A 26,799-nucleotide genomic window follows, 5' to 3' on the forward strand; every position below is an offset into this window, starting at 1 on the left:
ATGAGGCATCTGTGGAGAAGTGAAGCTTATACGCCCAGCTAACCTTCTCTCTCTGTTGAGTGTTACTTTTCAAAACGTGTGATTGTGGTAACAAGTTTTCCAGATTTCATTTTCTTCTAGTTTTACATTTGTATAAAATTTAGAATCTAGTGTAAGAAATATAAAATTAAAGAACTATAAAGAGATAAGATGTTGGATCTTTATTTGGTCATACCAGGCTAATTATATCAAGTAGCTTGTAAGTAGGAATGAACAGTATATCCTTGAAGTATATATTTTTGCAGCAAATATTTCGGCCCTCTCTTTTCCTTGATACTTAATCTAGTTCTCCCTGACTCCTGCCCTCATTGGTTTGGGTTCTCGGGAACTTTAATATTGGCCTATGGAAATTAAATGTTACATAAATAAAAAGCACGCCAAAGCTAAGGTATATAGAGGGATTTTGTAAAAATTTACTCTGTCTATATTAGCTTAAGTAATTCAGAGTTGATTATACATAAGCATAGTTCTTAAAGAGAGTACAAATTATTTGGACCTGTAACTTTACTCTGGGCTCTGTCTTTGGGAAAATATTTGTAAGTTATATTGATGTTTTCCTTAAAACATTTTTACTCGCTGCTTGTAGAGTGATGGCCGTGTACCAAAATGTATTATTGCTATGGACTTAGCACTTCACCAAGTCCTGAAAATATTTTTTTTTAAGTTGGTTTGGTGTGACTTAATTCCATATTAATACTGTATTCAGCAGTTAATACCTTAATGTTGCAAAAGAGCTTATAAACTTACTGTTAAACTAACAAAAAAATATATTTATTTCTATATCCCTTTTCCAGTCAGTCCTTTCAAAGGTATAACACCTATTTTATTCTCTTTCCTCACTTGTGTATAAGTATATAGAGTGTGCTTTGTATGTTTTATAGAAGCTGTCAAGGAAGCATGAAAGGGCTTTAGAGTTGGGGTTATAGAGTGAGTCAGGTAGAGTTAGGTCTTTTTGCTCTGTTCTTTAGTCACAAGCTCTTGAATGTGATTCCTGGGCATAATAACTTGTTGAATTTCCTTTCTAATGAGGAGAGGTAAAATGCTTTCTTGCGCCTCCATGTAATTTCATTCAGTATTCTCACATTGCTTGCCATTTTTGGATCAGTCTTAAAATGCTTTATAAGCATTTGAATCAACTTCAATAAATCATTTATATTCTATAATAAGGAAGTGTTCAGTGAGAATACTTAGGTTATTTCAAGCATCAACATTGTCTGTACTTTCTTTGTCTTTGGCAGATTGATGACAAGGAAGATTTGAATAATTTGAGGCATGTTTGGTGTGATTTCGTTATTTGTTGAATGCCAGTAGCATACATATTTGGCACATATTTAGCAAGTCCTGTTTAGAGTTGTTTGTGTTTGTCTCCCCAACAAGATTGTGGACTTTGGGAGGTTAGGGACCTTACTGATAAACGCCTGTTGAAGTGAGCCAGGAAAATTCATCAGCAGAATCTGAGCCTCCCCAAGTGCCTCCTTAAACTTGCAGCTTTCAAATGACTAGTTCCAAGTTGTTTTTTTCTAAGCTGTGATTCCTAGAACGTATATGTGCTTTTATAAAGAGTTGTACTACACTTCAGGTAACTAGAGGATTTCCTCACTATTCTTACATGCAGGTTTCTATTTATAATGTAGGTGTCGTGCTGGCTTTTTTAAGTGTAGTGTTATTTTACAACTAATATTTAAACAGTGGTTCATTATGACCTGTACCTTTTTCTTCCAAACACACACACACACATCACATATAATTTCCTTCCTTCAGGTTTCAGCACTTTTTCCCTCTGTGTATTAATTATGTTATACCATAGAGTGCTCTTTTTTTGTTTTTAATTTTTTGTGTATTTGTTTATTTTTGATAACTCCTCTGTTGTGACTGTGAATGCTATTCTTAAATATCTTCCATAGTCTTTGTTTCTTCTGCAAACTTAGTGAGTTTTAAGTTCCATCAATTTGGTCATTAATGAACCACTTCAATATGGAAAATTCTGAATATGAATTAAATAATCCATTGAATTTCAACAAAAATTGTCAAGTTATTTCTAAACTACCAAAAGACCAACCATCAAATGAGTGGGTATTGACCAAGTATACACTTTTTTCTCTAGCAACACTGAAATGCTCTGATTAACCATGGCCATAGTGGAAGTTTGGGCAGCTCTTGGAATACTGTTTAATGGCTTATTTGAACATAAATGTTCTATTTCACGATATATCACAAGAGTAGTGCTTATCAAATCAGATGTTTACTTGTGAAACTTTCCTAAACTTGATGTTTTATATAATTAAAAATAATCCCAGAGTATGTAAGGTACACCTAGTAGGCAGTTCCCTTGGATATCTCCTGAGTAACTAAAACTTAAGCTGTCCTAAATCACATTCATAACTTCCTAGACTTTCAGACTTGTTCCGCTTTGTGAATGCCCAAATAATTTATAATTTAGTGAATGATCCCTCTCCCTTATCTCCCATATCCAATCAGTCAGTCCACAAACCCTGTTACTTCTATCTCCTAAAAAGCTTTTGAATCTGTCCATTTCTCTCTTTTCCTTTGGTCAGTACTATAATTTATGCCACTCGTGGTCACACATGAGTTAGCCTTATACAATGACTGGTTTTACCTCCTTTTAATCTATTCTGCCTTGCACCAACTCGTTCTCAACACTGTAACCAAATTGAGTACACTAAAGTGCAGATGCTAAAAATCTAAATTGCTTTTTAAAAAATTATTTATTTATTTTTGGCTGCGTTGGGTCTTCTTTGCTGCGCGTGGGCTTTTTCTAGTTGTGGCGAGCGGGGGCTGCTCTTCGTTGTGTGGGCTTCTCATTGTGGTGGCTTCTCCCGTTGCAGAGCATGGGCTCTAGGCGCACGGGCTTCAGTAGTTGTGGCATGCGGGCTTCAGTAGTTGTGGCTCGCTGGCTCTAGAGCACAGGCTCAGTAGTTGTGGCGCACGGGCTTAGTTGCTCCACAGCATGTGGGATCTTCCCAGACCAGGGCTCAGACGCGTGTCCTCTGCATTGGCAGGCGGATTCTTAACCACTACGCCACCAGGGAAGACCTAAATTGCTTTTTAACAAGATTTACAAGACCTTTCAGGGTCTAGGTCCTGCATCCTCTCCTGTGTTATCTCTTGTCACTCTTCGTACCACCATTTCTCCTTTTCACCACAGATCCTCTAGCCAAACTGAACTGTTTTCAGTTTTCCAAATGTACCAGATGGTGTCCAGTCTGGGATGCTGCTTCCTCTGACTTTCTTCATGGGTCTTCACTTTTGCTAATTAGTACTCATCCTTAGGACTTGGTTTAGACACCACTTCTGGGGGAATCCCTCCCTATGTCCCCATAGGGTTTTTTTTTTTTTTTTTTTTAGTGTGTGGAGGGGTGCCCTTCCCATGTGCTCTCTGGGCATTCGGTGATTGCCCACTTGCCCCACTGTGTTATGATTCCCAACTGGATGTGAAATGAATTTCTGTAGAGCAGGGACCGTGGCTTATTTGTCATACTCCTTAGTACCTCACATTGGGCCTGGCCTGGCATGTTGTTGCTGCTTAGTAGATATTTGTGAAATGAATAAATGAACGAATAAGTGAATGATGTATTAATGTGACTGTTCTTCACTAATAATGCTATGCACAATTATCCAAAGCAAGGCTTCAGGTTTTATGAGTTGATTTTTATTTTAAGCTTGAGTTTATTACTGGTAACATACTAATTTTTAATATTTTTATGTACGTTTACTATATATTTCTATTTCATTTACTATGCTGATTTTATTTAGGCATAAATCATTTTTTAAAAAATAATTCTTGACTTTCTTTCTATAACCTTGAGATTTATCCCTGCCTCAGGTGGAGGATGCCCTATCCTATCTTGACCAAGTGAAGCTGCAGTTTGGTAGTCAGCCTCAGGTCTACAATGATTTCCTTGACATCATGAAGGAATTTAAGTCTCAGAGGTAAAAGATATACACGGTTGTACTCAAGCTTTGTGCTTGTTATGTTGGTTTTGGAAGGAGGATATAGCTTATTCTTATCTGCTGAAAGATAAAGGATGCTCTTTTGGGGGGGTTTATGCTTTTATTTTCATGGGTCGTGCTTTTATATACTGCTTTATGAAAATTGCAGGCCCTAGACCTTTGTTTTCTGCATACTGGTAAATTTTTCTTAAGTAAAATTTTTCGTAGTACTTCACCTCAATCAGGGAAGTAAACTGGTAATGATTAGGCTGCTTGCCTTTTGGATTGATTTAAGATACACTAATATTGTGGCATGGTTCACTATTATAAAAGAGTAACTGGTCTGAACAATGTAGATAGATACATTATGATTTATACTGTTGTATCAGAGGTTGTATCTTCCATGGGAATTGAAGTTTTAGACTTACTGCCTGAGTATCTGCTTGATAGGACTGTTACCACGCGTGATTGTATATTCTGTTTAAATTGTGACCAAACCTCTTTGATTATGAAGCTAAATGACTTTGGAATTTCAGAGCTCTTTGTGTGTTGTTAATTTTGTAATATTCAGGTTGATTTTTAGTTTCCTGTGTAGAGAACCTAGTGGAATGTGATTTTTTTCTTGCTAGGGTGCTTGTTAAGCTTGCCACTTTAATATTTGTTTTTCCATCAGCATCGACACTCCAGGAGTGATTAGTCGTGTGTCCCAGCTGTTCAAAGGCCACCCTGACTTGATCATGGGCTTCAATACCTTCTTGCCTCCTGGCTACAAGATTGAGGTGCAAACCAATGACATGGTGAATGTGACAACTCCTGGCCAGGTTCATCAGATTCCAACCCATGGCATCCAGCCCCAGCCTCAACCACCACCCCAACATCCTTCCCAGCCTTCAGCCCAGTCAGCCCCAGCTCCTGCCCAGCCAGCTCCTCAGCCCCCACCTGCCAAAGTCAGCAAGGTGAGCACTTGGAAAACTCTGCACCGTGTGAAATCCATCCCTAGAAAGCACCCTCCTTTGACATTTTCCCTTAGTATAAGACTTAGATAGATCATACAAGTTAAAATTTCATTGGAGGAGATGCAGTAGTCGCATCCCTGTAAAGTGGTTCACGGTTACATACCACATATTTATGTATCTGTTTAAATCAACACATCAACAACCTACAAGGACTGTTTTGCCCCCAACTTCTGCTTTTTGAACTATGAGCGTCCCAACAGATGGCAGCTTTGTGTAGTAGTACTTGGATAGCACAGGCAGAAGTGGTCATCTTATGATCAGATTACACTGTTTTCCGCACGGTCATCATTTTACAAAAGTTACTCCATTTACCAGATTAGGTCGTATCAAGCTAAGCAGAAGATCTTGTTGATGACGATGATGGGGTGTTCTTAGTCTAGAAATGTATTGATACAGTAGTCACTAATCACATATGTCTATATTTAAATATAAATTAATTAAAATAAATTTTGTTTTTCAGTTGCACCAGCTACATTTCAGGTGCTCAGTAGCCTCGTGTGGCTAGTGGCTATTGTGCAGGATAGTGCAAATAAGGAACATTTCCATCACCTCAGAGTTTTCTATTGGGCAGAGCTGGTTTAGAAGACTTTTTTTGTGTGTGAAGTTAACTGCAACAATTGAATTGTCTTTTTTGATATTAAAGATCTATGTAGAATGAGGGTTTTTTTCCTATTCTATTTGCACCTGTTCAGCAAGTGAGCTTAAAAATTGCATATGAAAATTCTTCCTTGTAGTTGGAGACATAGCCCACTTTTAAGGTTGTGTTTAGAAAACTGGAGACTGGAACTTTTGTATTAGAATGTGTGAACCCTCTACACTTCCCACCCCTACCCAGTGTGATTTGAGTTGGGCTAAAGTGGCCTGGCCAGAGTGAATAAAGTATTATATATGTTGATCAGACACTTTGTTTCTCTTTACTTTGACCTTTCTTTCATATGTTAAACCATCTGTGTTCCTGAGGAGAATAATGACTTTTTCCTTTTAGCCTTCCCAACTACAAGCACATACTCCAGCCAGTCAGCAGACTCCCCCACTCCCACCATATGCGTCCCCACGTTCTCCACCTGTCCAGCCTCATACACCAGTGACAATCTCGTTGGGAACAGCCCCGCCCTTGCAGAACAATCAACCTGTGGAGTTTAACCATGCCATCAACTATGTCAATAAGATCAAGAACAGGTTCCAGGGCCAACCAGACATCTACAAAGCGTTCCTGGAGATTTTGCACACATATCAGGTAAGACAGTTGCCCTTTCAACTTGTCTTAACCAGGTTGCCCTTCCGGGGACGGCTAGTCCAAGAAGACTTGAATAACCATTATTGTGTCCACTGATTCTTACCGGAAGTTAACCAGTTAGAAACTGTGATGTGTGTTTATAAAGCCAGTGTGATTTACCTGACTTTAATTGCCTTGTAGCAGCCGGTCAGGATTTTTAAAGTCACTGCTCTGTGAAATGAATGCTTATTTATCTGGAAAGTTTAAAGAATGATTTGGGTAATATAGTTAACCTACAATATAAGGAGGAATTTCTCTAATATTTTGTGTTTTATCAGTTGTTAGTGGTCCCCTGAGCATTCACATATACTGCCCTGGTTTTCAAAAGGAATTGTCAGCCACCATCTTCCACTCCTTTCTCAACTTCAAAGTTTGAAGCCAAAACAGGTGCTGAGAACATAGACTTTCCTCTTAAGTGCAGCCCAAATAGATAACATACAAAGCCCCTACCAGACATCTCAGAAAGTGTGCAAGTGAGTCACTCAAAACAGTGGCCTTCTAATATGATCTCTTCCCATTTGCAATTTCCCATCAGAAAGAGCAGCGGAATGCCAAGGAAGCTGGAGGAAACTACACTCCAGCGTTGACTGAGCAGGAGGTGTATGCCCAGGTGGCTCGTCTTTTTAAAAATCAGGAAGATCTGTTATCAGAGTTTGGACAGTTCCTACCAGATGCCAACAGCTCTGTGGTAAGTTTTATTTAGAACTACACTGTTGAGAATGGTTATCTTAGATAAGTTAGGAAGCTGGAATCAGGAGACTTTTTCTAAATGAAACTTACTTGCTTTAATAAGAGCATTCATCTCTTTCATGTGTCTTAATTAGCTTTTAAGCAAAACAACTGCTGAGAAGGTCGATTCTGTGAGAAATGACCATGGAGGCACTGTGAAGAAACCTCAACTGAACAACAAGCCGCAGAGGCCCAGCCAGAATGGCTGCCAGATCCGCAGGCACTCTGGAACGGGAGCCACCCCTCCAGTGAAGGTAAGAAGGGCGCAGATGCTCATTTTGACTTTCCGGAGCAGTACTAGTGGACAGTGCTCAAGGGTTGACAGTTGGATCCTGGGTATTGGGAGTTAGTTGGTGTCTGTCACAGAAACTCAATGCAAAGCTTTTTATCTGGCTTGTGAAGGAATGTTAGAATAGTGCTAATTGCTCAGATTACTGTACTTTCGAGTTCTTACTGGTTTTCTTTATATTTTCCCTCTTCTTTGCTGGTAGCTCGAATCTGTTTTTTTTGTTTCCCGCCAAGGGTTTCTGAGAGTTAATTAATTTTTCCTGCCTTGTGCTAAGAAAGAAGATTTTTAAGTTTGATAATTGTTTCCTAAACAAGTCAGTAGTCTCTGAGGTCCTCTAGTGAGTAAAGCACATATGCTTTGTGGGATCTCTTTGGTCTAGAGGCCTATCGTGTCCATGGTTCTTTGTTGGGTTGCCAGATCTTATCTGTATCATCTTAATCTCCAAGGAAGGACCTTTGGGCTGCAGCAGAGGGCAGGAGTCTTCAACTCCTGTTAGTGACCTATCACGTGATGTTTCTTGTTAGAGTAAACACTGATGGTCTGCCTACAGAAAGCTGAGCCCACTCCCTTCCTCTCTGACGTGGGGCAGCTGTGCTAGGGAGCGGGCTAGGTGTATATATTGAATGTTGCTTCAGTGAATCCTAAAGCTGTATATAACACTGAAGAGACGTGTTGGCAGAATTTAGTTAAAAAATAGCAAAAGCTAGTGGAATTTCTTATGGTAAGAAGTGACTGGTAAATAAGCAAATAACCACAAAGACTGACCTGTTAGGTGTTGTTGATACTTTTGAAGTACTGTTGAAGAACTATTTTTCAGTGTTTATAATGGTTTCTCCTTTTGAAAGCAAGTTGAACATAGTAATAGGTTATATTTCTTCACTTTAGTAAGGAGTGTTACAGGAGTAGCAGGAATCAGGTCAGCAGATACAGGCCAATGTTAGTCTCCTCCCACACTGGATTACCCACAGGTGGAAACCCTATATTGGGAGATTAGGATTCCCTATCTACCTTCTCCTTATGCAGTGTAAGCAGAGGCTATGGCTCCTAAGAGAGTGTACTGCAACGTGGCAAAGGTAAACGTGCTGCTTCTCCAAACATTTGTGCATTTCTTCATAGGTAGTTGAGAGGTGGCTTTTTTAAAGTAAAATTTTTGCCTGGTAGTTACGTATGGCCAATTCATATGCTTTGAAAGAGCAATCTTAAGTTGGTCTGAGTGGATATTGCTCACAAGGTGGTTATTCCTCCTGTTAGGAAAATAAACTTTTTTTTTTCATGAATTTTTAAATTGAACGATTAAAAGGTAAAGGTTAAAGATTGATTTCTGTGTATTCCAGATATTTTTACAGCCTCTTCTGCCTCCACAGCTAGGAAGACAAGGCAGTGGCGTTAGGTTCCAAATAAAGTTACTTTTGGCCCGGGGAAAAAAGTGAGGATATTAATTCTAACGTCACAGTAATGCTGTGACCATTTATAGAGAGAGTATTTGGGAAGTAGAATGATCTGTGAACCTCTGGGGAAAAAACTGACAGGCAATTTAAAATAGAGAATCTAAAATAGAGGAGTGGAAATTTTTTAGGATGTAAAGCAAGTCAGTGGCTTGAATTCTCTCATTTGTTGCAAATTAGTAATCAGTGGTGGTCAGTGATGGAACCTTAGAACAGAGACGAAAATAAAATTCAGAGAGGGAATTCCCTGGTGGTCCAGTGGTTAGGACTCTGCTCTCTCACTGCCAGGGGCCCAGGTTCAATCCCTGGTTGGGGAACTAAGATCCCATAAAGCCAAGAGGCTCAGCCAAAAAAAACAAAAAGAAGAAAATAAAACCCAGAGAAACCCATGCTTTGAATCTTACATGTTTGTGTTTTTCCTTTTTTGCAGAAGAAACCCAAACTGCTCAGCCTCAAGGATTCTTCTATGGCAGATGCCAGCAAACATGGTGTAGGAACGGAATCATTATTTTTTGATAAGGTGAGTAATGAGTGAATTGGATTTAAACTTAGCTACTAATGCCGAAAGAAAATCACCCTGTCCCCAAGAAGATTTTGTTTTAGAGGCATCAAGCTGATTAGGGCTTTCTACTTTTTAATATAGTTTTCAAATTGTAGGTCCTTTCAGTCTATGAGAACTATTAGCACAGCTGGAGAAATGGTAGCATTGTTTGCTTCAGTTTTGCGAAGTAGTTGCCGCAAAATACAGCATTTGCTATGGTGGAAGAAAGCTTTAAAAGAAATGCATGATATTACTCTCAAAAGATATCTGGGGGCTTCCCTGGTGGCACAGTGGTTGAGAGTCCGCCTGCCGATGCAGGGGACACAGGTTTGTGCCCTGGTCCGGGAAGATCCCACATGCCGTGGAGCGGCTGGGTCCGTGAGCCATGGCCGCTGAGCCTGCGCGTCTGGAGCCTGTGCTCCGCAACGGGAGAGGCCACACAGTGAGAGGCCCGCATACAGCAAAAAAAAAAAAAAAAAAAAAAGTGGGGAGTGTCAGTGCACCAATTGTTGAGGACTTAAGATGACTTTTAACCTTCTGATTGCTTGTGATACTTACTTGTGGTATCGCATATTGGGTTCATGGGAATTCTGATCTAACTATATGTTTTCAGAGCTCCCCAGGTGATTCTAATGAGCAGCCAGAGTTGAGATTACTGGTCTGAACCGTGTTGTGTGGTATGTGCCTGACTTCCTCCTTGGAGTCAACTTGATTAGCAGCCTACTTTAATCATGGTAGCTGGCAAACATCAGACTTCTCACTGGCAGGAACCAGCCTGGATTGATCTGGTGGTGACTTAACCTGTCTTGCACCTCTGGGTTTTTTTTTTTTTTTTTTTTTTTTTTTTTTTGCGGTACGCGGGCCTCTCCCGTTGTGGAGCACAGGCTCCGGATGCGCAGGCTCAGCGGCCATGGCTCGTGGGCCTAGCCGCTCCGTGGCATGTGGGATCTTCCTGGACCGGGGCACGAACCCACGTCTCCTGCATCGGCAGGCGGACTCTCAACCACTGCGCCACCAGGGAAGCCCCTCACCTCTGTGTTTTTGCAAAAGGGCAAATGATTTAGCATCTCCATGATTGCCTCCCGATTGCTCTCTGCCTGTGTGAGCTGTGCTGCAAAACAGTTAAGCATCCCTGGCTCTGACTTGAACCATTTCTGAGGGCAGCCTGGGCATTGGTGCTTTTGAGACAAATGTAGAAGTCCAGGTCACAACCAACAAATGGTAAGGAAAGGGTGAGGGACGGGGGACCGAGTAAGTTAATTTTTAAAAGAGTGGTGGTATTTTTTTTGGTCATTTTTGAAGTACTTATTTCTTAGAGATACATACTGAAGTGTGTGTAGATGAAAAGTCTGGAGTTTGCTTTAAAATTCAGTGGTGGGGGAAATGGGCATAGATGAAACAAAATTTACTATGTATTGATCATTGCGGCTGGGTGAGTACAAGAGGTTCATTAGACTATTCTGTCTGCTTTTGTATATGTTTACAAGTTAATAAAAATTAAAAGTAAATATTCGTCATTTGCTCTGAAGGTACACATTCGGTATAGTGTCTACTGATTGATTGTTATGAAAAGTATATGGGAGCCTGGAGAAGGGGTTTTTGATAAACCGTTTGGCTTGGTGTGAGGGTCTCCACCCCCCACAATACTAAGTACATGTCTATATATGAAATTGAAGTCCAGATTGCTCATCTAGCCAGGCTAGTATTACTTTGTCTCTGCCATTTTTTTAAAGCATTTTGGATATTAAAATTCTCAATATTATAAGTGGAGAAAGGAAAAGAATCAGGTCAGAGGACAAAAAGTACCTTATTTTAAAAGGTCATTATTCAAGATTACCAGAGTTCAAAAAGAGTGTTGTCAAAGATTCTTTCTGTACATACCTGTTAGGAGAGGCAATAAAAGCTTGGGTAACTCTGATATGGTCCAGAGAATCAGGCATGTGAGACGGTGAATGTCTTCTTTACTCCAGGGTCTCTTTTTCAGAATTTTTATTATGGAAAACTTTAAACATATAAAATTAAAGTGAACAGTAAAATGACTCCTCATGCCACCGCCATCCAACCTCAGCGGTTCTCAACTCCTAGCCGGTGTACTTGTTTCATGTGTACTCTTATACTCTTATTTGGGGACAAATCTCAGATAATGTATTATTTCATCCATAAGTATTTTACTGTTTCCTTTTTAAATGATACCTTTTTTCAAGCATAAGCATTAACACATCTAAGAAAACCAACATTGATTCCTTAATATTGTCAAATACAGTTCAAATTTCCCCAGTCTTTTAAAAGCAATCCAGGATCCCTTGATTCCTTGCTTAATTATTTTTCTTTCGTCTGTCTCCGTAAGGTCCGAAAGGCTCTGCGGAGTGCAGAGGCCTATGAAAATTTCCTGCGCTGTCTTGTTATCTTTAACCAGGAGGTGATCTCTCGGGCGGAGCTTGTGCAGTTAGTCTCCCCGTTCCTGGGGTAAGTGGAGTCAGGAGCTTAGCCCTGATGTGTGATATGGAGGTGAAATAAAACTTAGTTTGTGGGAGTATGTGATAGGCAAAATTAATTTGATTGTGGTGGGTCAGTTGACTCATAAAATGTCGGTGTCAAGAGACTCCTCTAGGAAGTCTTCTAGTTCAACTTTGGAGATGAAAAAATAGGCAGAGAGGGCATTGGCCAAGACTAGTGGTCTCCTGATCCCCTGACCAATGTTGGAGGTTTTATAGAGACGAATCTCTTCCAGGGTTCTAGAATCTTGACTTTGACAACCTAAGAATTATCTGAACATTGAAGCAATATTCCTGATTAGAAAATGGCTCGTTATTGCCTGGTACAGTTCTTCCATCACCACCTTAATTGGTCTTAGAGCACTCTATAAGAAAAGGAGAAGCCAAGTATTCAGAAGCACTGCTTCTTAGGCAGGAAATAGTAATTGTCACTGGAATTTGTCCAATGGTAGTAGAGTTCTGAGCCAACACCAGATAATGGTAGTCACACCTCAGGATTACTGCATCATGCTTCTAATTGCTCACCAATATTTGGTTTGATTCTTCAGGAAATTCCCAGAATTGTTTAATTGGTTTAAAAACTTTCTGGGCTATAAGGAGTCTGTACATCTGGAAACCTTTCCAAAGGAACGAGCCACAGAGGGCATTGCCATGGAGATAGATTATGCCTCTTGTAAACGGTTGGGCTCCAGCTATCGAGCCCTGCCAAAGAGTTACCAGCAGCCCAAGTGTACAGGACGGACTTCTCTCTGTAAAGAGGTAAGACCTCCCTGAGAAAGGATTAGCCCTGAATCCGCAGCTTCCTCCAGAAGGGAGTGGTACCTGGGATGGAGAATTTACATGAATGAGGAAATCAAAATGCTTTTCTGTCTTTTTTCAAAAGAAAATGTTTTATACCTTTATTGAGAGCCTTTTTCTTACTATCTTTTTAAACTTGCTAAAGGTGAAAATTGTAATGTTAACTGTTTCTTCCCTCCCCTAAAGCGTTGTCTTTTTTATTGAGAACGCTGAATCACCTGAAAACTTCTACACTTTTGTTTCAATTTCTCTTCTTTTACCCAAAGGTTTTAAATGATACCTGGGTTTCCTTCCCCTCCTGGTCTGAGGACTCCACCTTTGTTAGCTCCAAGAAAACTCAGTATGAAGAACATATCTATCGTTGTGAAGATGAACGTTTTGAGGTACAAGCTCCTTTATCATTTGAAATTTGGGGAAATGGGAGATTTGGAACAAGAGGATATCTTAAATACCTACCTGGGAGGGTTGGTTTTTTAAGACAAAGGAGCAAGAGGCTCACGTTCTTCTGTGGTAAATGCTTATTGTATTTACCATGTTTTACGACTTTGTCAAATATATTAGTAATATTTTTATGACAAATGTGACTTACCCTTTGTAACTGAAATTATCCATTGATGGCTGAATAATACTCCTCTGAATTTTCAATAGTGTTTTAAAGGTTATTGTGTCCACATGGTATATAAAATCAGTATCTTAAGACCTAGTGGGCTTTCTTGCAGCTGTTTTAAATTATTTATCTTAAAGTGTGTATTATTTTTAGCAGGTATCTTAAAATGGTTAGCAGACCAGCTCTCCTGTGAGAACTGGAACTCCTCTTTCATATTTCTGATATTGATTTGGCTCCATTTGAAAGAAAGTTGAGTTAGGGACTTTATTTTAAAGTGGTTGGGAAAGGAAGAGCTGGAGTGAAGAAATGAGCTGGTAGACAGCCCCAATATCAGGAGTGGGAGTACTGAAAATGGACTCAATTCTCAGTGTCTAGTTCACTGATAGCAACAAAAATGGAATGTTAACTGTGTCTTGAGAGGTAAAATTACGTGCATCCTACTTAATGTATTTATTATATAAAACCGACTGCCCCTGCTCATTCATATGGATGGGAGATGTTTTGCTCCTTTTTTCATCCATACTGATTTAGCTCTCTGCCGGTTATCCCGCTTCACACTTGCTTCATCTGTTTCTGGCATGTTTTGAATGAAGAGCCCCATGTTGCTTGGCCACTGGCAGGCGGTTGGCCATCTCTGCCCCAGTGTTTATGAGGAGCTTCAACCATTTGCAGAAAACTCAATCGTGACAGATGTTAACTTCTATAGAAAGTTTTATCAAGCTAAAGAAAGCATTTCTTTTTTACCTATGTTTAGTACGTTTAGATGATGTGTGAGAAAGCAGAGACTGGCCTCTGTTTTTGACAGGATATTCCTATTCTCGACTAGTATGCCTGCAAATGAGAGGCAACAGCCTCATTTCCCACTTGTTATTACAGGAGTTAAGACGCAAGAAATGTGTGTGGTGTGTGCACATGCGTATACTTAGGATTGGATGGGATGGACTAGTTTGAATCCTTTATGCATCAGTATAGGTTAACATTCCTGCAATACAGACAACCCCCAAATCTCAGTGGCTTAAAAAAATAGATTTATTCCTTCATCACTACATGTGCATGATGTTTAGCAAGAGATTCTGCTCATCAGAACTGCTTGGGGACCTAGGCTGACAGAGTGCCACCATCTTGAACAGTGCCAGTGACTAGAGGGAAAAAGAGCTCAGATGGATCTTGCACCCTTAAATGCTCTAGCCTAGAGGTAATAGACATTACTTTGACTCCCCTGTGCAAAACTCATTTGCTAGAACTAGTTGCATGGCCCTATCTAATCACAAGGGAGCCAGGAAGTTCAATCCATCATTTATCTATAACTGAGGAAAAGTGGGGCGACGACCAGAAATATTTGACAAAATGACTGCCATAGTCCTGAAACTACAAAAATTAGGAAACACACAGAATTTGGTCATAGACCCTTGAGACTGCTCATTTATTTCATTTTCTCTTTCTCATCTGGAGAATTTTGTGTTAAGCCTTGGAAAAAAGTTAACTCAAAGGTTGCTAGTCATATCCTTAACCAGGTCAGGGCTAAGCCCTTGCCAGAAAATAAAATGCCAGAAATTCAGTAAGAATTTAAATGGTTACCCACAGATACGACATTGAAGTCCATAGGAATGATAGCCACTGCTCTTATTATTACTAGATGTGGAACAAGGCTATTAAATATTTAAACATTTCAAGTTACCCTGAAAAACCTTACTCATGAGACTGATTGGTAATCTTGAATGGTCTTTTTGGGATTTCGTTGTAGTGGTTGTTATTGTTTGTAACATCTTAGTAATTCATGAAAGTTCAGGGGAAAGTGTCTGTAAGGTTGCCTCCTATTAGGTCCCTCTGGTGTGGGGGCCGGGGGCCAGTAGTCCTAAGTAAAGCACACTGGTGGTGGTACAAGTATTAACTACCGCTTAGCCATCATTTATTGGATGTTTGTTGCGTGCCTGGCATCGTGCTAAATCCTTTACATGGATTGTACTGTTAAATCCAGAAAACAACCTTATGAGAGTACGTGGTGTTATCCCTGTTTTACCTATAAGGACACAGAGTTTTATATGGCTATGGTATGGCAGAGCCAGGGTTCAAATCCAAGGAGTTTGACTTCTTCTACCTTATACGCCTGACAGCTATTCTGTTCTGGTTGGGGTCCTGAACATACTTTGTCTTTTTCTTTAGCTTGATGTAGTTTTAGAGACTAATCTGGCAACGATCCGGGTTCTGGAAGCAATACAGAAGAAGCTTTCCCGCTTGTCTGCTGAGGAACAAGCCAAATTTCGCTTGGACAACACCCTCGGGGGCACATCAGAAGTCATCCATCGAAAAGCCCTCCAAAGGATATATGCTGATAAAGCAGCTGACATCATTGATGGTCTGAGGAAGAACCCCTCCATTGCCGTCCCAATTGTCCTTAAAAGGTACCTGAGTGAATATGCCCTTCATGCTTCAGTGTGCTTCTTGACAGACATAGTGTCCCATTAAATAAGATTCTCCTTTTCGACTTGGTTATCCCATGAGACCTCCATTTCTCCCCAACCCTGGTTGTAGGAAATCAGGTGGAGTGTGGGGTAGTGGAGCTTCCCGATGGGGTTCTGTGTAGCCAGCAGTAGAGAACAAACCTTTAAAGTCCATAGTGGAATGCTCTGTGTGTTTGAGGTAATATTTTAAAATAGAGAAAAGAACAAAGAAGAAAACAGCCACCCATGTTCCTGCCACTCAGTACTAACCAATGTTCACATCTTTGTTTTTTAATAAGAAAAATCACGTTGTCTTTGTAAAATTGATATGTGTTGTTAAAAAAGACTTAGCTTGCCATTTTTACCAAGAATGTCTTCTTTCTTGTAACAGAACTTCAGCCTGAGGTATAGAGGGGCTGTTGAACCCACCTAAGGCTAGGTATCAAGGAGGAGGCCAGGGCTGAGCCCCAGGCTCCTCCAAGCACATGGCACTCTGTATACTACACTATGAATCCCAGCTAAGATTCATAGGGGCCTCTGTCTGTATCACCTGGTGAAAACTTACCTGCTGCACAATGCACAAGTGCCCAGATTTTATTGTTCCTCCCTAGTCTTCTCCTCAAGAGCTGGCACAAGCTGTTCCTCTCCTTGCCAGTAGCATTTAACTTTTGTGTTTGAGATGGAGGATATTCTTCAGTTCTAGTGCTGGTTTTGATTTTACTCTCCTCTCTTCTAGAGTATCAGGATCAGTTCTCACTAGAACTTACAAACTGTGGCCAGAGGAACGTTTCTGTGCAAGTTCTCTGCTCTTAGACTTTTGCGTTTACAGTAGCATAATAAACGTTCTCAGAAGTCCTGTAGCAAAGAAACTTGTTTCACTTTGTTTTAGCTGGCCAAGGAAGAGAACCTTCTTTTCTAGGGTATTCTGTGGAATGTTGTTTGAGAAATAACTATTCTTGGCAAGATTTCTGACTTTGGGACAAATTACTTCCCCAAAGTAAGTCTTGAATGATTAAATTTCTCATGTATCAGAGTTCAAGACTGGTTTGAATAAAATTTACCCCAAAGTTGCCAACAGTTTTGGCAGATCTATATCTTTTGACCTTCGAAATAAAATAAACCTGACATATTTCTTGCTTCTAAACCCTTATGAGATTAGGTGCTGTTACCCCTATTTTACTGATAAAGAGACAGTCTTATATGGCTAATATGGCAGAGCCAGGATTCCAGTATGACTCCCTGCCTTAAAATTCCCTCATCTCGATTCCCATGTCTTGTTTTTCCACCTTCCACTCCACTAGGTTGAAGATGAAAGAGGAAGAATGGCGAGAAGCTCAGAGAGGCTTTAACAAGGTGTGGAGAGAGCAAAATGAGAAATACTACTTGAAATCTCTGGACCACCAAGGCATCAACTTTAAACAAAATGACACCAAGGTCCTGAGGTCTAAGAGCTTACTCAACGAGATTGAGAGTATCTATGATGAGGTGAGCTGGAGGTCTCTACATCTGTGCGACGTCCCCCGTCTGTATGTTCAGCATAGCTTTGACTGCTGCAGATTACCTTTGTTATATGAATGTGAGACCCTCCAAAACTTGTTGATTCTTGCTTCATAGCATAGACTTCTATTCCCGATTCTACCATTTTAAGTCTAAGCCTCACTAAGCTGTTTTACTAGTTTCCCATCCTGGTTTCAGTTCATGCCCACTACCGCCCTCTCCCACTTCTCTCCCTATCTGTTTCCTTCCAACAGTACCTTATATTCCTTCATGTAGCCCATCTCAACTTCCCACAGCTTAAAATACTATCATTGATCCCCAGACTTTTTTTTTTTTTTTTTGGCCGCACTGTGTGGCTTGTGGGATTTTAGTTCCTCGAAGCTGGGCCCTCCACACTGAGAGTGTGTAGTCCTAATCACTGGACCGCCAGAGGACTCCCCCTAGACTCTTCCTAATCCTTGTTTATTCGGCATCCTTACCAGGATTATATAGAGAACTGGGAGCTAGGATACAGAGATGAATAAGAAATTAATCCTGCTTTCTTTGAGCTCACAGTCTTAGGGGGTGGATAGAAACAAATACAGTGTGATTGAGAATTCCTAGAAGTGGTGTGATCTTGAATTTGAAAAAACTTTGTATTATGAAACTATCAAACATACACAAAAGGGGAGAGAGTAGTAAAATGAGATCTTACATAAACTTAATCACCTATTTTGCCAATTTTGTTATATCTGCCACCTTCCACACTCCCACCCCAGAAGGATTTTAAAGTAAATCCTAGACTTCATATCGTATCCTCCATAAATACTAATCCGGAATTTTAAAAGATGGTCCCAGTTCTGTCCCATTGTCTCTTATAAGTCTTCAATGTCTGGAAGGCACCGATCATTTTGGTATCAAACCACATCTCGCACATTATCTTTTTGTTTCTGAAGTTTTGGATTAGAAAATAATGGCCACTGTGGTTAATAGAAAGTACTGCTGGTGTAGTCTCATAGGTCTGTTTGTTGTTCCTGTAGGTACGTCGCGTAATACTTTGTCTCTCTCCCCTGTTAGAGGCAAGAGCAGGCTACGGAAGAAAATGCTGGTGTACCTGTTGGCCCACACCTCTCACTTGCCTACGAAGACAAACAGATTCTGGAAGATGCTGCTGCTCTGATTATCCACCATGTGAAGAGGCAGACAGGCATTCAGAAGGAGGACAAATATAAAATCAAGCAAATCATGCATCATTTTATTCCAGATCTGCTCTTTGCTCAGAGAGGTGATCTCTCGGATGTAGAGGAAGAGGAAGAAGAAGAGATGGATGTAGATGAAGGCACAGGGGCGGCTAAGAAGCACAATGGTGTTGGGGGCAGTCCCCCTAAGTCCAAGCTACTGTTCAGTAACACAGCAGCTCAGAAGTTAAGAGGGATGGATGAAGTATACAACCTCTTCTATGTTAATAATAACTGGTATATCTTTATGCGACTGCACCAGATACTCTGCTTGAGGCTGCTGCGGATTTGTTCCCAAGCTGAACGGCAAATTGAAGAAGAAAACCGAGAGAGAGAGTGGGAACGGGAAGTGTTGGGCATAAAGCGAGACAAGAGTGACAGCCCCGCCATCCAGCTACGTCTCAAAGAACCTAGTGAGTGCTTAGATTGTCAGTCTACAGAAGATGTGAGGGGTTGGGGACCTCAGGGCCTAGTTAGACTCAGGACTGCTTTCTTTTATACATAGAGCACAGGCAGGCCTTAGAGGCTGGCTAGGTTCAAATCCTAGCACCGCAGTTTACTGGTTGTGTGACCTTACTTAAACTCTGTGAACCTGTTTACCTGTAAAATGGAGGTACTACTTGTCTCTTGGGGTTGTTGGGACAATTGGAGAAAATATGCGAAGCACCCTGTGCACTGCTTGGATCGTGGACACTCAATAGCTGGTACTATGGATACCAGGGAAGTGGGTGTCAGTTACTGTCAGTTTCCCAAATGGCAGATCTCTGGGTTATTGCAAAGTGTTTGAAAGGACAGAGACGTGACTCAAACATCATAGTTGGTTTCATTCCATGACAGAACATAAATTCCTAGTTGTTCATGCCTGAGACAGATGCAAAAGAGGAGATGGGGACTCAAGAGATGGTTTGAGACAGCAGAACAGGCAGAGCAGGAATGAAGATAGAAGACTCAGGAAAAGGAAAATAAATGAGGATTAAGGAAGCCACCATATCCTCTAAGTAATTCTATGCTGCTTGCTTCTAGATATCTCTTCAGGTCATAAGTTAGGTGCTTAAGCTGTGAGCCAAAAGCTTTTTTGTGAAGCCTTTCTTCTGTGCTCTTTAGGAAATAGCCAATCTTTGGAGTGAATTATCCTTTCTTTTCTTTCTTTTTTTTTTTTTTTAAAAAACTGTTACTGGTGTAAGAAGCCCATTTGAAGCCCTGGCCTTCTATCTGTTGAAAAGCTAATGAACCTGGGAATTAATTCTAAAAGACTTTATCTGGATTAGTACTAGCTTGAGAGACTTCAGTATAGTGATTCCATCTGCTTGGGTAGAAATGAGACAGAAGATGATCTAATCCTGGCTTGACCATTGACGTAACCTGGTTTGAGGCTTACAGTTTGTTCTTGAGTAATAATGTCAAGCCTCACACTGATCGTGGGTCATGTGGTTTGCGCTAATAGCACTCATAGCTTTATTCTGGCATGAAAGCATTTTTTCATGGCAGTAGCACAGCCCGTTCCTATGCTGTGGATCCGGACAAGGTAACGTTCTGTAATGAAACTCAAGCCAGTTGCTTCTTTTAAACAGTAGTTGTCCTGTTTAACCTGTCTTGAATGAATCCATCACACTTGAGATAAATGGAAATGGACTCAGCTTGTGCTCTCAGCCTTTTTTCCCCTATATTTTACAGAGAGGTAACTAAATGTCAAAGACAAAGAGTTCTTGTTGTAATTTTTTTTCATTTCAGTGAACTTTTTGTTGAAGTGCAAAACATAGAAAAGTATACACATCCGAATTGTGTAGCTCAGTGAATTTTTACAAAGCAAACACACCTGATAACCAGCACCCTGATCAAGAAACAACATAACCAGTAGCCCCGTCGTGCCACAGTCTTGATTGCCAGCGCTGGAGATCAGAGTTGCCTGTTTTTGAGCTTTGTGTAAATGGGTCTTGTTTTAGTGAGCTAAAGGCGGAGTCCTTTCACCTTTCCTTGTGCACGCTGCTAGTTGCCAGACGTCCCTGTAACAACTGATAAGGTGCCAGCTGGTGGTTGAAGTGATTCATATGCAGCAAGTACGAATCATTTAATGTAATTTGTGAAGCACAATATTGGGAATCCATTTTTAAACAAAAGGACTTTGACAAATGCAGATCACTTCATTATTCATAGGGGATTTAATCTGCACTCCTCTTTTTCTGTTCCCGAGAGGTTTCCTAGTGCTAGAGTATGGTTCCGTCTGCCTTTTCTCTTCAGCCCTTGATGCTCCGTTGAAAGAGCTGTATGAGCAGGAGAACCGTGTGAGGGATGCTCTTCGTAGGCTGCGAGAGCAGGTTCCTATCTTAGCAGGGGAGCCAAGAACTTTTTGACGAAACTTCTTCCCTGGGATATTTTGCTCTCCTGTCACGCACAGCCAGGCCATACTGTAAATAAGTGTTTTTCAGGCATGGTCAGTCGCAGTGTTAGAAGCCGCTGTTAAAGTTGCAGAGTCACTCTCCTTTAATAGACAGTGCTGGGGGTTGTAGCCACCTGTCAGATCTCGTCTCTCTGCAGCAGACTAAACACCTAGACTTGTTCTGTTAAGTGCTCTTTAGGCCAGCTGTGGGATTTGCCCTGCCTTCTCTTCCGATCTTTTCTTAGCAGGGTGAGGCCTCATCTCTCCCATCTCTCCCACAGTGGACGTTGATGTAGAAGATTATTACCCAGCTTTCCTGGATATGGTGCGGAGCCTGCTGGATGGCAACATAGACTCTTCACAGTATGAAGATTCGCTAAGAGAGATGTTTACCATTCATGCCTACATTGCCTTTACCATGGACAAACTCATCCAGAGCATTGTCAGACAGGTGAGGGCATGGCGGAGGCTAGGGTTGGTGAGGGAGAAAGTCTACAGATGGATTCAGGAAAGAGAAAAGGCAAGATTTCTGTTGGGAAAGCAAAGTCAGTTTCCTCATATAATGATGTTTATGAACGCATGGTTCTGTAGAGGGGAGGGAGAGGTTAATGTGCTGTGATGTCGGATTTCTCCTGTTAACAGAGTGGGAGTACTTCAGCCATGTGGTTGACTCCTTTGCTTTGCTCAGCATGCCCTGGGAGTATGAGCCTACGTGAGACGTGATGTTTTATCCCCAGCACTGGTCCTGACCCCCTGCCCTACCCTCCCAGCTCTTACGTTGGGTACCAGGCGTGAGCTCAGTTTCCTCTTCTTTAGGTGTTGGTAATTCTATGGACTTTCCTTATTTAACATTTGAAGTTCTTTTTACAGGAAGGGTTTCATACAACATCTTTTTATAATACTCTGTCCACCTCACTATCTGAGATTCCCTCTGAGTTAGACTTGTAGTTGGTTTTTTGATTTATTCTTGTGGCACCCTGGAAGTTTGTAAATATGTTGTTCTTTACAACAATAATTTTATAGCAAATAACATGTAATAGGTTTCCATTCCTTTGCCTTTAGTTCTGAACTTTTGAAGGGATCAGAGTCTGTTGATAGTGCACCACTTTCTTTAAAGTGAAAACTTTTTTTTTTTTTTTTGGCGGTACGCGGGCTCTCACTGTTGTGGCCTCTCCTGTTGCGGAGCACAGGCTCCGGACGCGCAGGCTCAGCGGCCATGGCTCACGGGCGCAGCCGCTCCGCGGCACGTGGGATCTTCCTGGACCGGGGCACGAACCCGTGTCCCCTGCATCGGCAGGCGGACTCTCAACCACTGCGCCACCGGGGAAGCCCAAAGTGAAAACTTTTAAAAAGACAATTCTAATTCTAGAGTCCACACCACTACTATGGAAAGAAAAGCTTGTTCAGTGTTTTCCTCGGATAAAATATGGAATCCTTTGCAAAGTACTCATGCTTTTACCTTGAATTTAGAAGGATGCATGGCTCTGCACCCCTCTCACAGGATCTGCTGAGAGTCAAGGAATGTTGCTTCACATAACTGAATCTTGGCATCTTCACAAAAGTTGTCAGGCAGAGAGCTGAAAGTTGAAGTGGTTATTAGGCCGTCCCTTAAGGGGTCTTAATGGTGATGGACAGAAATCTTTACATGTATACAATCAGCTATGGTCATAATTTTTGAGAGACTAATGCCTGTTAATGTCCCCTAGGTTTACATAAAAGACTTCAGTTACCATGTGCTTATGTTTCTGTTTACAAGTTTGCTGTTGCTACAGCTAGAAGTAAAGTCTTTCATACTACCAGCACAACTTTAAAAATCTAATACAACAAGCTTATTTATTTTTTTATAAGCCCAAGGTTGGTTTTTTGTTTGTTTGTTTTTGGGGATTTTTTGCTGTACGCGGGCCTCTCACCGTTGTGGCCTCTCCCGTTGCGGAGCACAGGCTCCGGACACGCAGGCTTAGCGGCCATGGCTTACGGGCCCAGCCGCTCTGAGGCATGTGGGATCTTCCCAGACCGGGGCACGAACCCGTGTCCCCTGCATCGGCAGGCGGACTCTCAACCACTGCGCCACCAGGGAAGCCCCCAAGGTTGGTTTTTTAAATAGATATAATTAGTCCATTTACTAGAAGCACCTGGTTATGATTTTGAGTCAATAATACGTAAGGTCTGATCTTTTTTTATGGAGACAGGTTTTATCCAGAAATCTGAATCCATTGTTTTTAAAATACATTTATGCTCCTCAGCTTAACTCCTGAATTGGAGGTATAACATTTCTTACTCTCCTTATCTCCTTTGCTGTTCTCCCAGCGTTCATTGCTGACTGGAGGTGGAACATATATTTCAAGGTCAAACCATATATTTATCTTACTTTTCTAGACTAGTTTAAGAGGGGTTTGTCTTAAGAATACAATAGGCAGTCTCACAGACATCTGGTGTGGGACTCAAAATATGGCCAGACCATCTAGGGGTTAGACTGGGGAGGTTTTTTTTTCCCTCTCCTGCATGCCTCCTTTCTGGACATCTCCCCCATCCTCATGTTTCTCTCTTCAGATGAACACTCAGCCCGTATTCAAGGCTTCTCCAGCACCTGAGGCTTTCACTTGCCACGGCAGTGCCTCTGGCCCTGGCATTACCAACCTTTCCATCCAGGTGCTCCTCTGTAAAAAGTCTACCAGACACACTCATGGTGTCATTTCAATTTAGCAGGAGAGAGAATCTAACCAGCCTAGTGTGGGGATGAGAGTTGCCTAGTTGTCCCTGGATTTGTAATGCTGCCCTTTCCAAAGACTAGAAGGGGCCAGATATCCAAGGAGAGGGTGTGGATAGGGAGTCAGTGACGTGGTCTCCTTTTACAGGAAGGTATAAAGAAGTATCTACACGATAGAGACCATGCTTTGGACATGCACTGCTTTTTTTCTCTCTTAAACACTGTATTTTAAGCCTTCGCCCGTATTATCAAGTTATCATAAGCATTATTTTAATGGTCACATTAAAAGCCATTGTATAGACTAATTGTAATTTAACCACCTCCAGTTGCTGGCCTTTCTGCCACCATCAGGTCACTCACCCTTCTGACCTTGCACCTTGTCCATTTATCTACAAATACACATACTTGTCACTTAAGAGTTTTTTAAATGTTAAAAATAAGTAGTTGTCATAGTTACTAGCACTTCAAAAAGAGTGTATCTTCCTAAAAATAGAATGGCTTAGTGGTTATGAGAATTTTAAAGTAAAATAGACAAATTGATACTGCAATTAACATTTTGCTTTCTTGTATCTCTTTTTCACATTCTCTGGTATTTTAATGGGTAAAGTTTCATCTGAGAGAATTTTTATTTCACAGAAGATATATCGTCATGACCTATGAGAATAGAATCTCTGAAAGATTCAACTTTGTAGTCATCAGATAGTTTAATAAGATAGTTTCAGAAGTTACCAGTAGTCAGTCGTGATTGACCTGTGTTGAAAATGAGTTAATTTACCTACAGTTTAGAATACTATACTTTTATTATCAGATGTGGAAAAATAGGGGGTGTGTTAGAAATATTAGTCCTAACTCGGCTCCTTCAGCTGAGCACCCATGATAGATTAATTCAGTAACAGCTTCCTCAGTGCCTGTTGAGTTTCAGACTTTGTACTAGGGCTGTGAATGTAGACATGGATCTTGCTTTCATGGTTCTCCGAAGTCCGTCTCCTCACCTTAGCACACATGAGTTTTCTTATCTAACATGTAAATTTGTCTCATATATCAATATAGTAGGGTACCCTTCTCCAGCCTGCTTCCCAGGGTAGTTGTGTGGATCAACTGAGAATACGTATGAAAGGAAATTGTAAATGGTAAAGAAGTGCCATAAAATTAGGAAGCCATGGAAATTTTCTTTCATGTAAAAAAATTTTTCTTAAGTTCCTTAGAACTTTAAATAAGCAGCACATTAACCTGAGTTGCTTATGGTTTTGCTTTTAAATATATATGAACATTTTATTCACGGACCAGAGATACGGTTGAAGATTTTGGCTTGGTTATTCTCCAAGAAAATAAGATAGTGGTTTTGTATGATTAATGTTCTAAAATGATCAACCAGAAAACCCTTTTTTTTTTTCTTTTTGCGGTACGCGGGCCTCTCACTGTTGTGGCCTCTCCCGTTGCAGAGCACGGGCTCTGGACGCGCAGGCTCATCGGCCATGGCTCACGGGCCCAGCCGCTCCGCGGCATGTGGGATCTTCCCGGACCGGAGCATGAACCCGTATGCCCTGCATCGGCAGGCAGACTCTCAACCACTGCGCCACCAGGGAGGCCCTGGAAAAACCTTTTTGAGCTGAGTGATTGGAACCACCAAAGGGAGGCTGAGTGTATGACAGGGAGAACTATATTTTTGGTTCCCTGATGACTTGCCTTTGCTTGATTCCAGCTGCAGCACATCGTGAGTGATGAGATCTGTGTACAAGTGACTGACCTGTACCTGGCGGAAAACAATAATGGGGCCACTGGAGGCCAGCTGAATACACAGACCTCAAGGAGCCTCCTGGAGTCAACATATCAGCGGAAGGCTGAGCAGCTCATGTCAGATGAGAATTGCTTTAAGGTGAGAGGTACTCAGGTAGTCAGGGACCATGCTGACGACAGTGTGAGCTGTTGGGGCTCTCTCCACCAGAAGTCAAAGCCATACCAGGGTACTTTGACCCAGTGATTCCACTCCTAGACCTCCTTGGAGAGCCTGTGAACTCACTGGAAGAAATGCAAAAAAACATGGAAAAGTAAAGTCTCTTGTGGGTAGTCTGTTTCTTGCCTTTTAAAAAAATTAGCTCTTACATATGATTTTTATAATTTTGTATTCTTCTTCGCTGAACATTTGAGTATTAAATGCTTCGTAAATATTACTGTTTAGAAGTGTAATCCATGGTCGTTGTAGAAAAGATAGGAAATGCAGAGAAAAGAAAAACTAGTCACCTACAGTTCTTCCCAGAAATAATCATTGATGACATTTCTAAACTTTTCTATGCTAATATATATTTTGAAAAAGATTATACTGGGCAAAATGTTCTGGAACTTATTTCGCTCAATTAGCAACACCTCTGGGTCTTCAGCATCTTTTTATGACTATTTGATATTTAATTTTATAGAAAATTATGCCTGTCTAGTTGGACATTTAGGTTGTTTCCAGTTTTCCACCATTATAATAGCTAATTAGAAAAGCAAATAGCTGGAAACAGTCTAGGTGTCCAACCCTTTACGGGAATGGTTAATGGCAGCCTATTGTGTGAATGCTGGATGGCATATTTTGCAGCTCTTAAAAGTTAATTATAAATTATAAAAATACTGAAACAGATAAAGGACACAAAATTATGTGTGTTATGATTGCATCTATGTAATAAACGTGTATAGTTGAACAAAGCCTGTATGTATTAATGTAAGGACAGGTTTAGGTGGCCCAGAATAAGGTTTGTAGTTGGCCTAGCAGAGAGAGCTAAGCTAAATAAAAGTTTGACCTTGGTGGGCATGTTCTATGTACTTTAATGATCTGACCCTCAAATTGTTCACTTCTATTTTCAGCTATTTCTTTAGTTTCTGATCTATCACCTGTACTGTTGGCTTAATTTAGAATCAAAGACCTGGAAATGAGTTTTCTAGTTCAGTCACAGATCTGATGTTCTACTATCCGAGGACTTTCCCACTACAGAAGAGATTTCCTAAGCCTTTCAGAGTTTTAAATCTATAAATGTTTATTATGAGTTTAGTGGGTGTTTACTTTCATGGTGGACAGAATTATCATCCCCATCTACAGTGAGTTAACAGTGTATTAAATTGTGTGGTGAGGGCCTATGAAGGAATGGGTAGACTCACCCTGTAGATAAGAATAGTTGTCAGAATAGCAGAGGGAATAGCAGGAACAGAAGGCTTGGTAACCAGGAAAATCGTGTCATCACAGTGACCTTTTTCTTTCAGATGTTTACATAGAGAATAAAAGTCCACAGTATTAGCATTAAGCTAAGAATAAGCAGCCCTTCAAATCCTCTGCCCAGCCCCACCTCCCGCCTCCTCTCCCTTCATTTTTTTTCTATGCATATTCTACGGTGCTCTTT

At 40.9% G+C, this 26,799-nt stretch overlaps 1 protein-coding gene and 1 non-coding gene across 3 annotated transcripts in view; both read left to right on the forward strand.

Moving 5' to 3' along the window:
- The window catches only part of SIN3A (SIN3 transcription regulator family member A), a 61,809-nt gene that overhangs the window by 23,633 nt on the left and 11,377 nt on the right, over positions 1-26,799 (forward strand). For both annotated transcript variants that reach the window (XM_032622790.1, XM_032622791.1), the window contains exons 4-17: positions 3,884-3,990; positions 4,664-4,946; positions 5,992-6,243; positions 6,818-6,970; positions 7,107-7,265; positions 9,176-9,265; positions 11,634-11,752; positions 12,330-12,540; positions 12,846-12,962; positions 15,350-15,588; positions 16,929-17,112; positions 18,181-18,754; positions 21,000-21,169; positions 25,128-25,301. In XM_032622790.1, the coding sequence (XP_032478681.1) occupies positions 3,884-3,990; positions 4,664-4,946; positions 5,992-6,243; positions 6,818-6,970; positions 7,107-7,265; positions 9,176-9,265; positions 11,634-11,752; positions 12,330-12,540; positions 12,846-12,962; positions 15,350-15,588; positions 16,929-17,112; positions 18,181-18,754; positions 21,000-21,169; positions 25,128-25,301 (2,832 nt within the window). The remainder of the gene's footprint in view (positions 1-3,883; positions 3,991-4,663; positions 4,947-5,991; positions 6,244-6,817; positions 6,971-7,106; positions 7,266-9,175; positions 9,266-11,633; positions 11,753-12,329; positions 12,541-12,845; positions 12,963-15,349; positions 15,589-16,928; positions 17,113-18,180; positions 18,755-20,999; positions 21,170-25,127; positions 25,302-26,799) is intronic.
- Positions 8,990-9,062, forward strand: TRNAE-CUC. Its single transcript has one exon. It is a non-coding gene; the product is annotated as a tRNA-Glu (tRNA).

The sequence above is a fragment of the Phocoena sinus genome, chromosome 2 (genome assembly GCF_008692025.1).
Source record: "Phocoena sinus isolate mPhoSin1 chromosome 2, mPhoSin1.pri, whole genome shotgun sequence".
Taxonomy (NCBI): Eukaryota; Metazoa; Chordata; class Mammalia; order Artiodactyla; family Phocoenidae; genus Phocoena; species Phocoena sinus.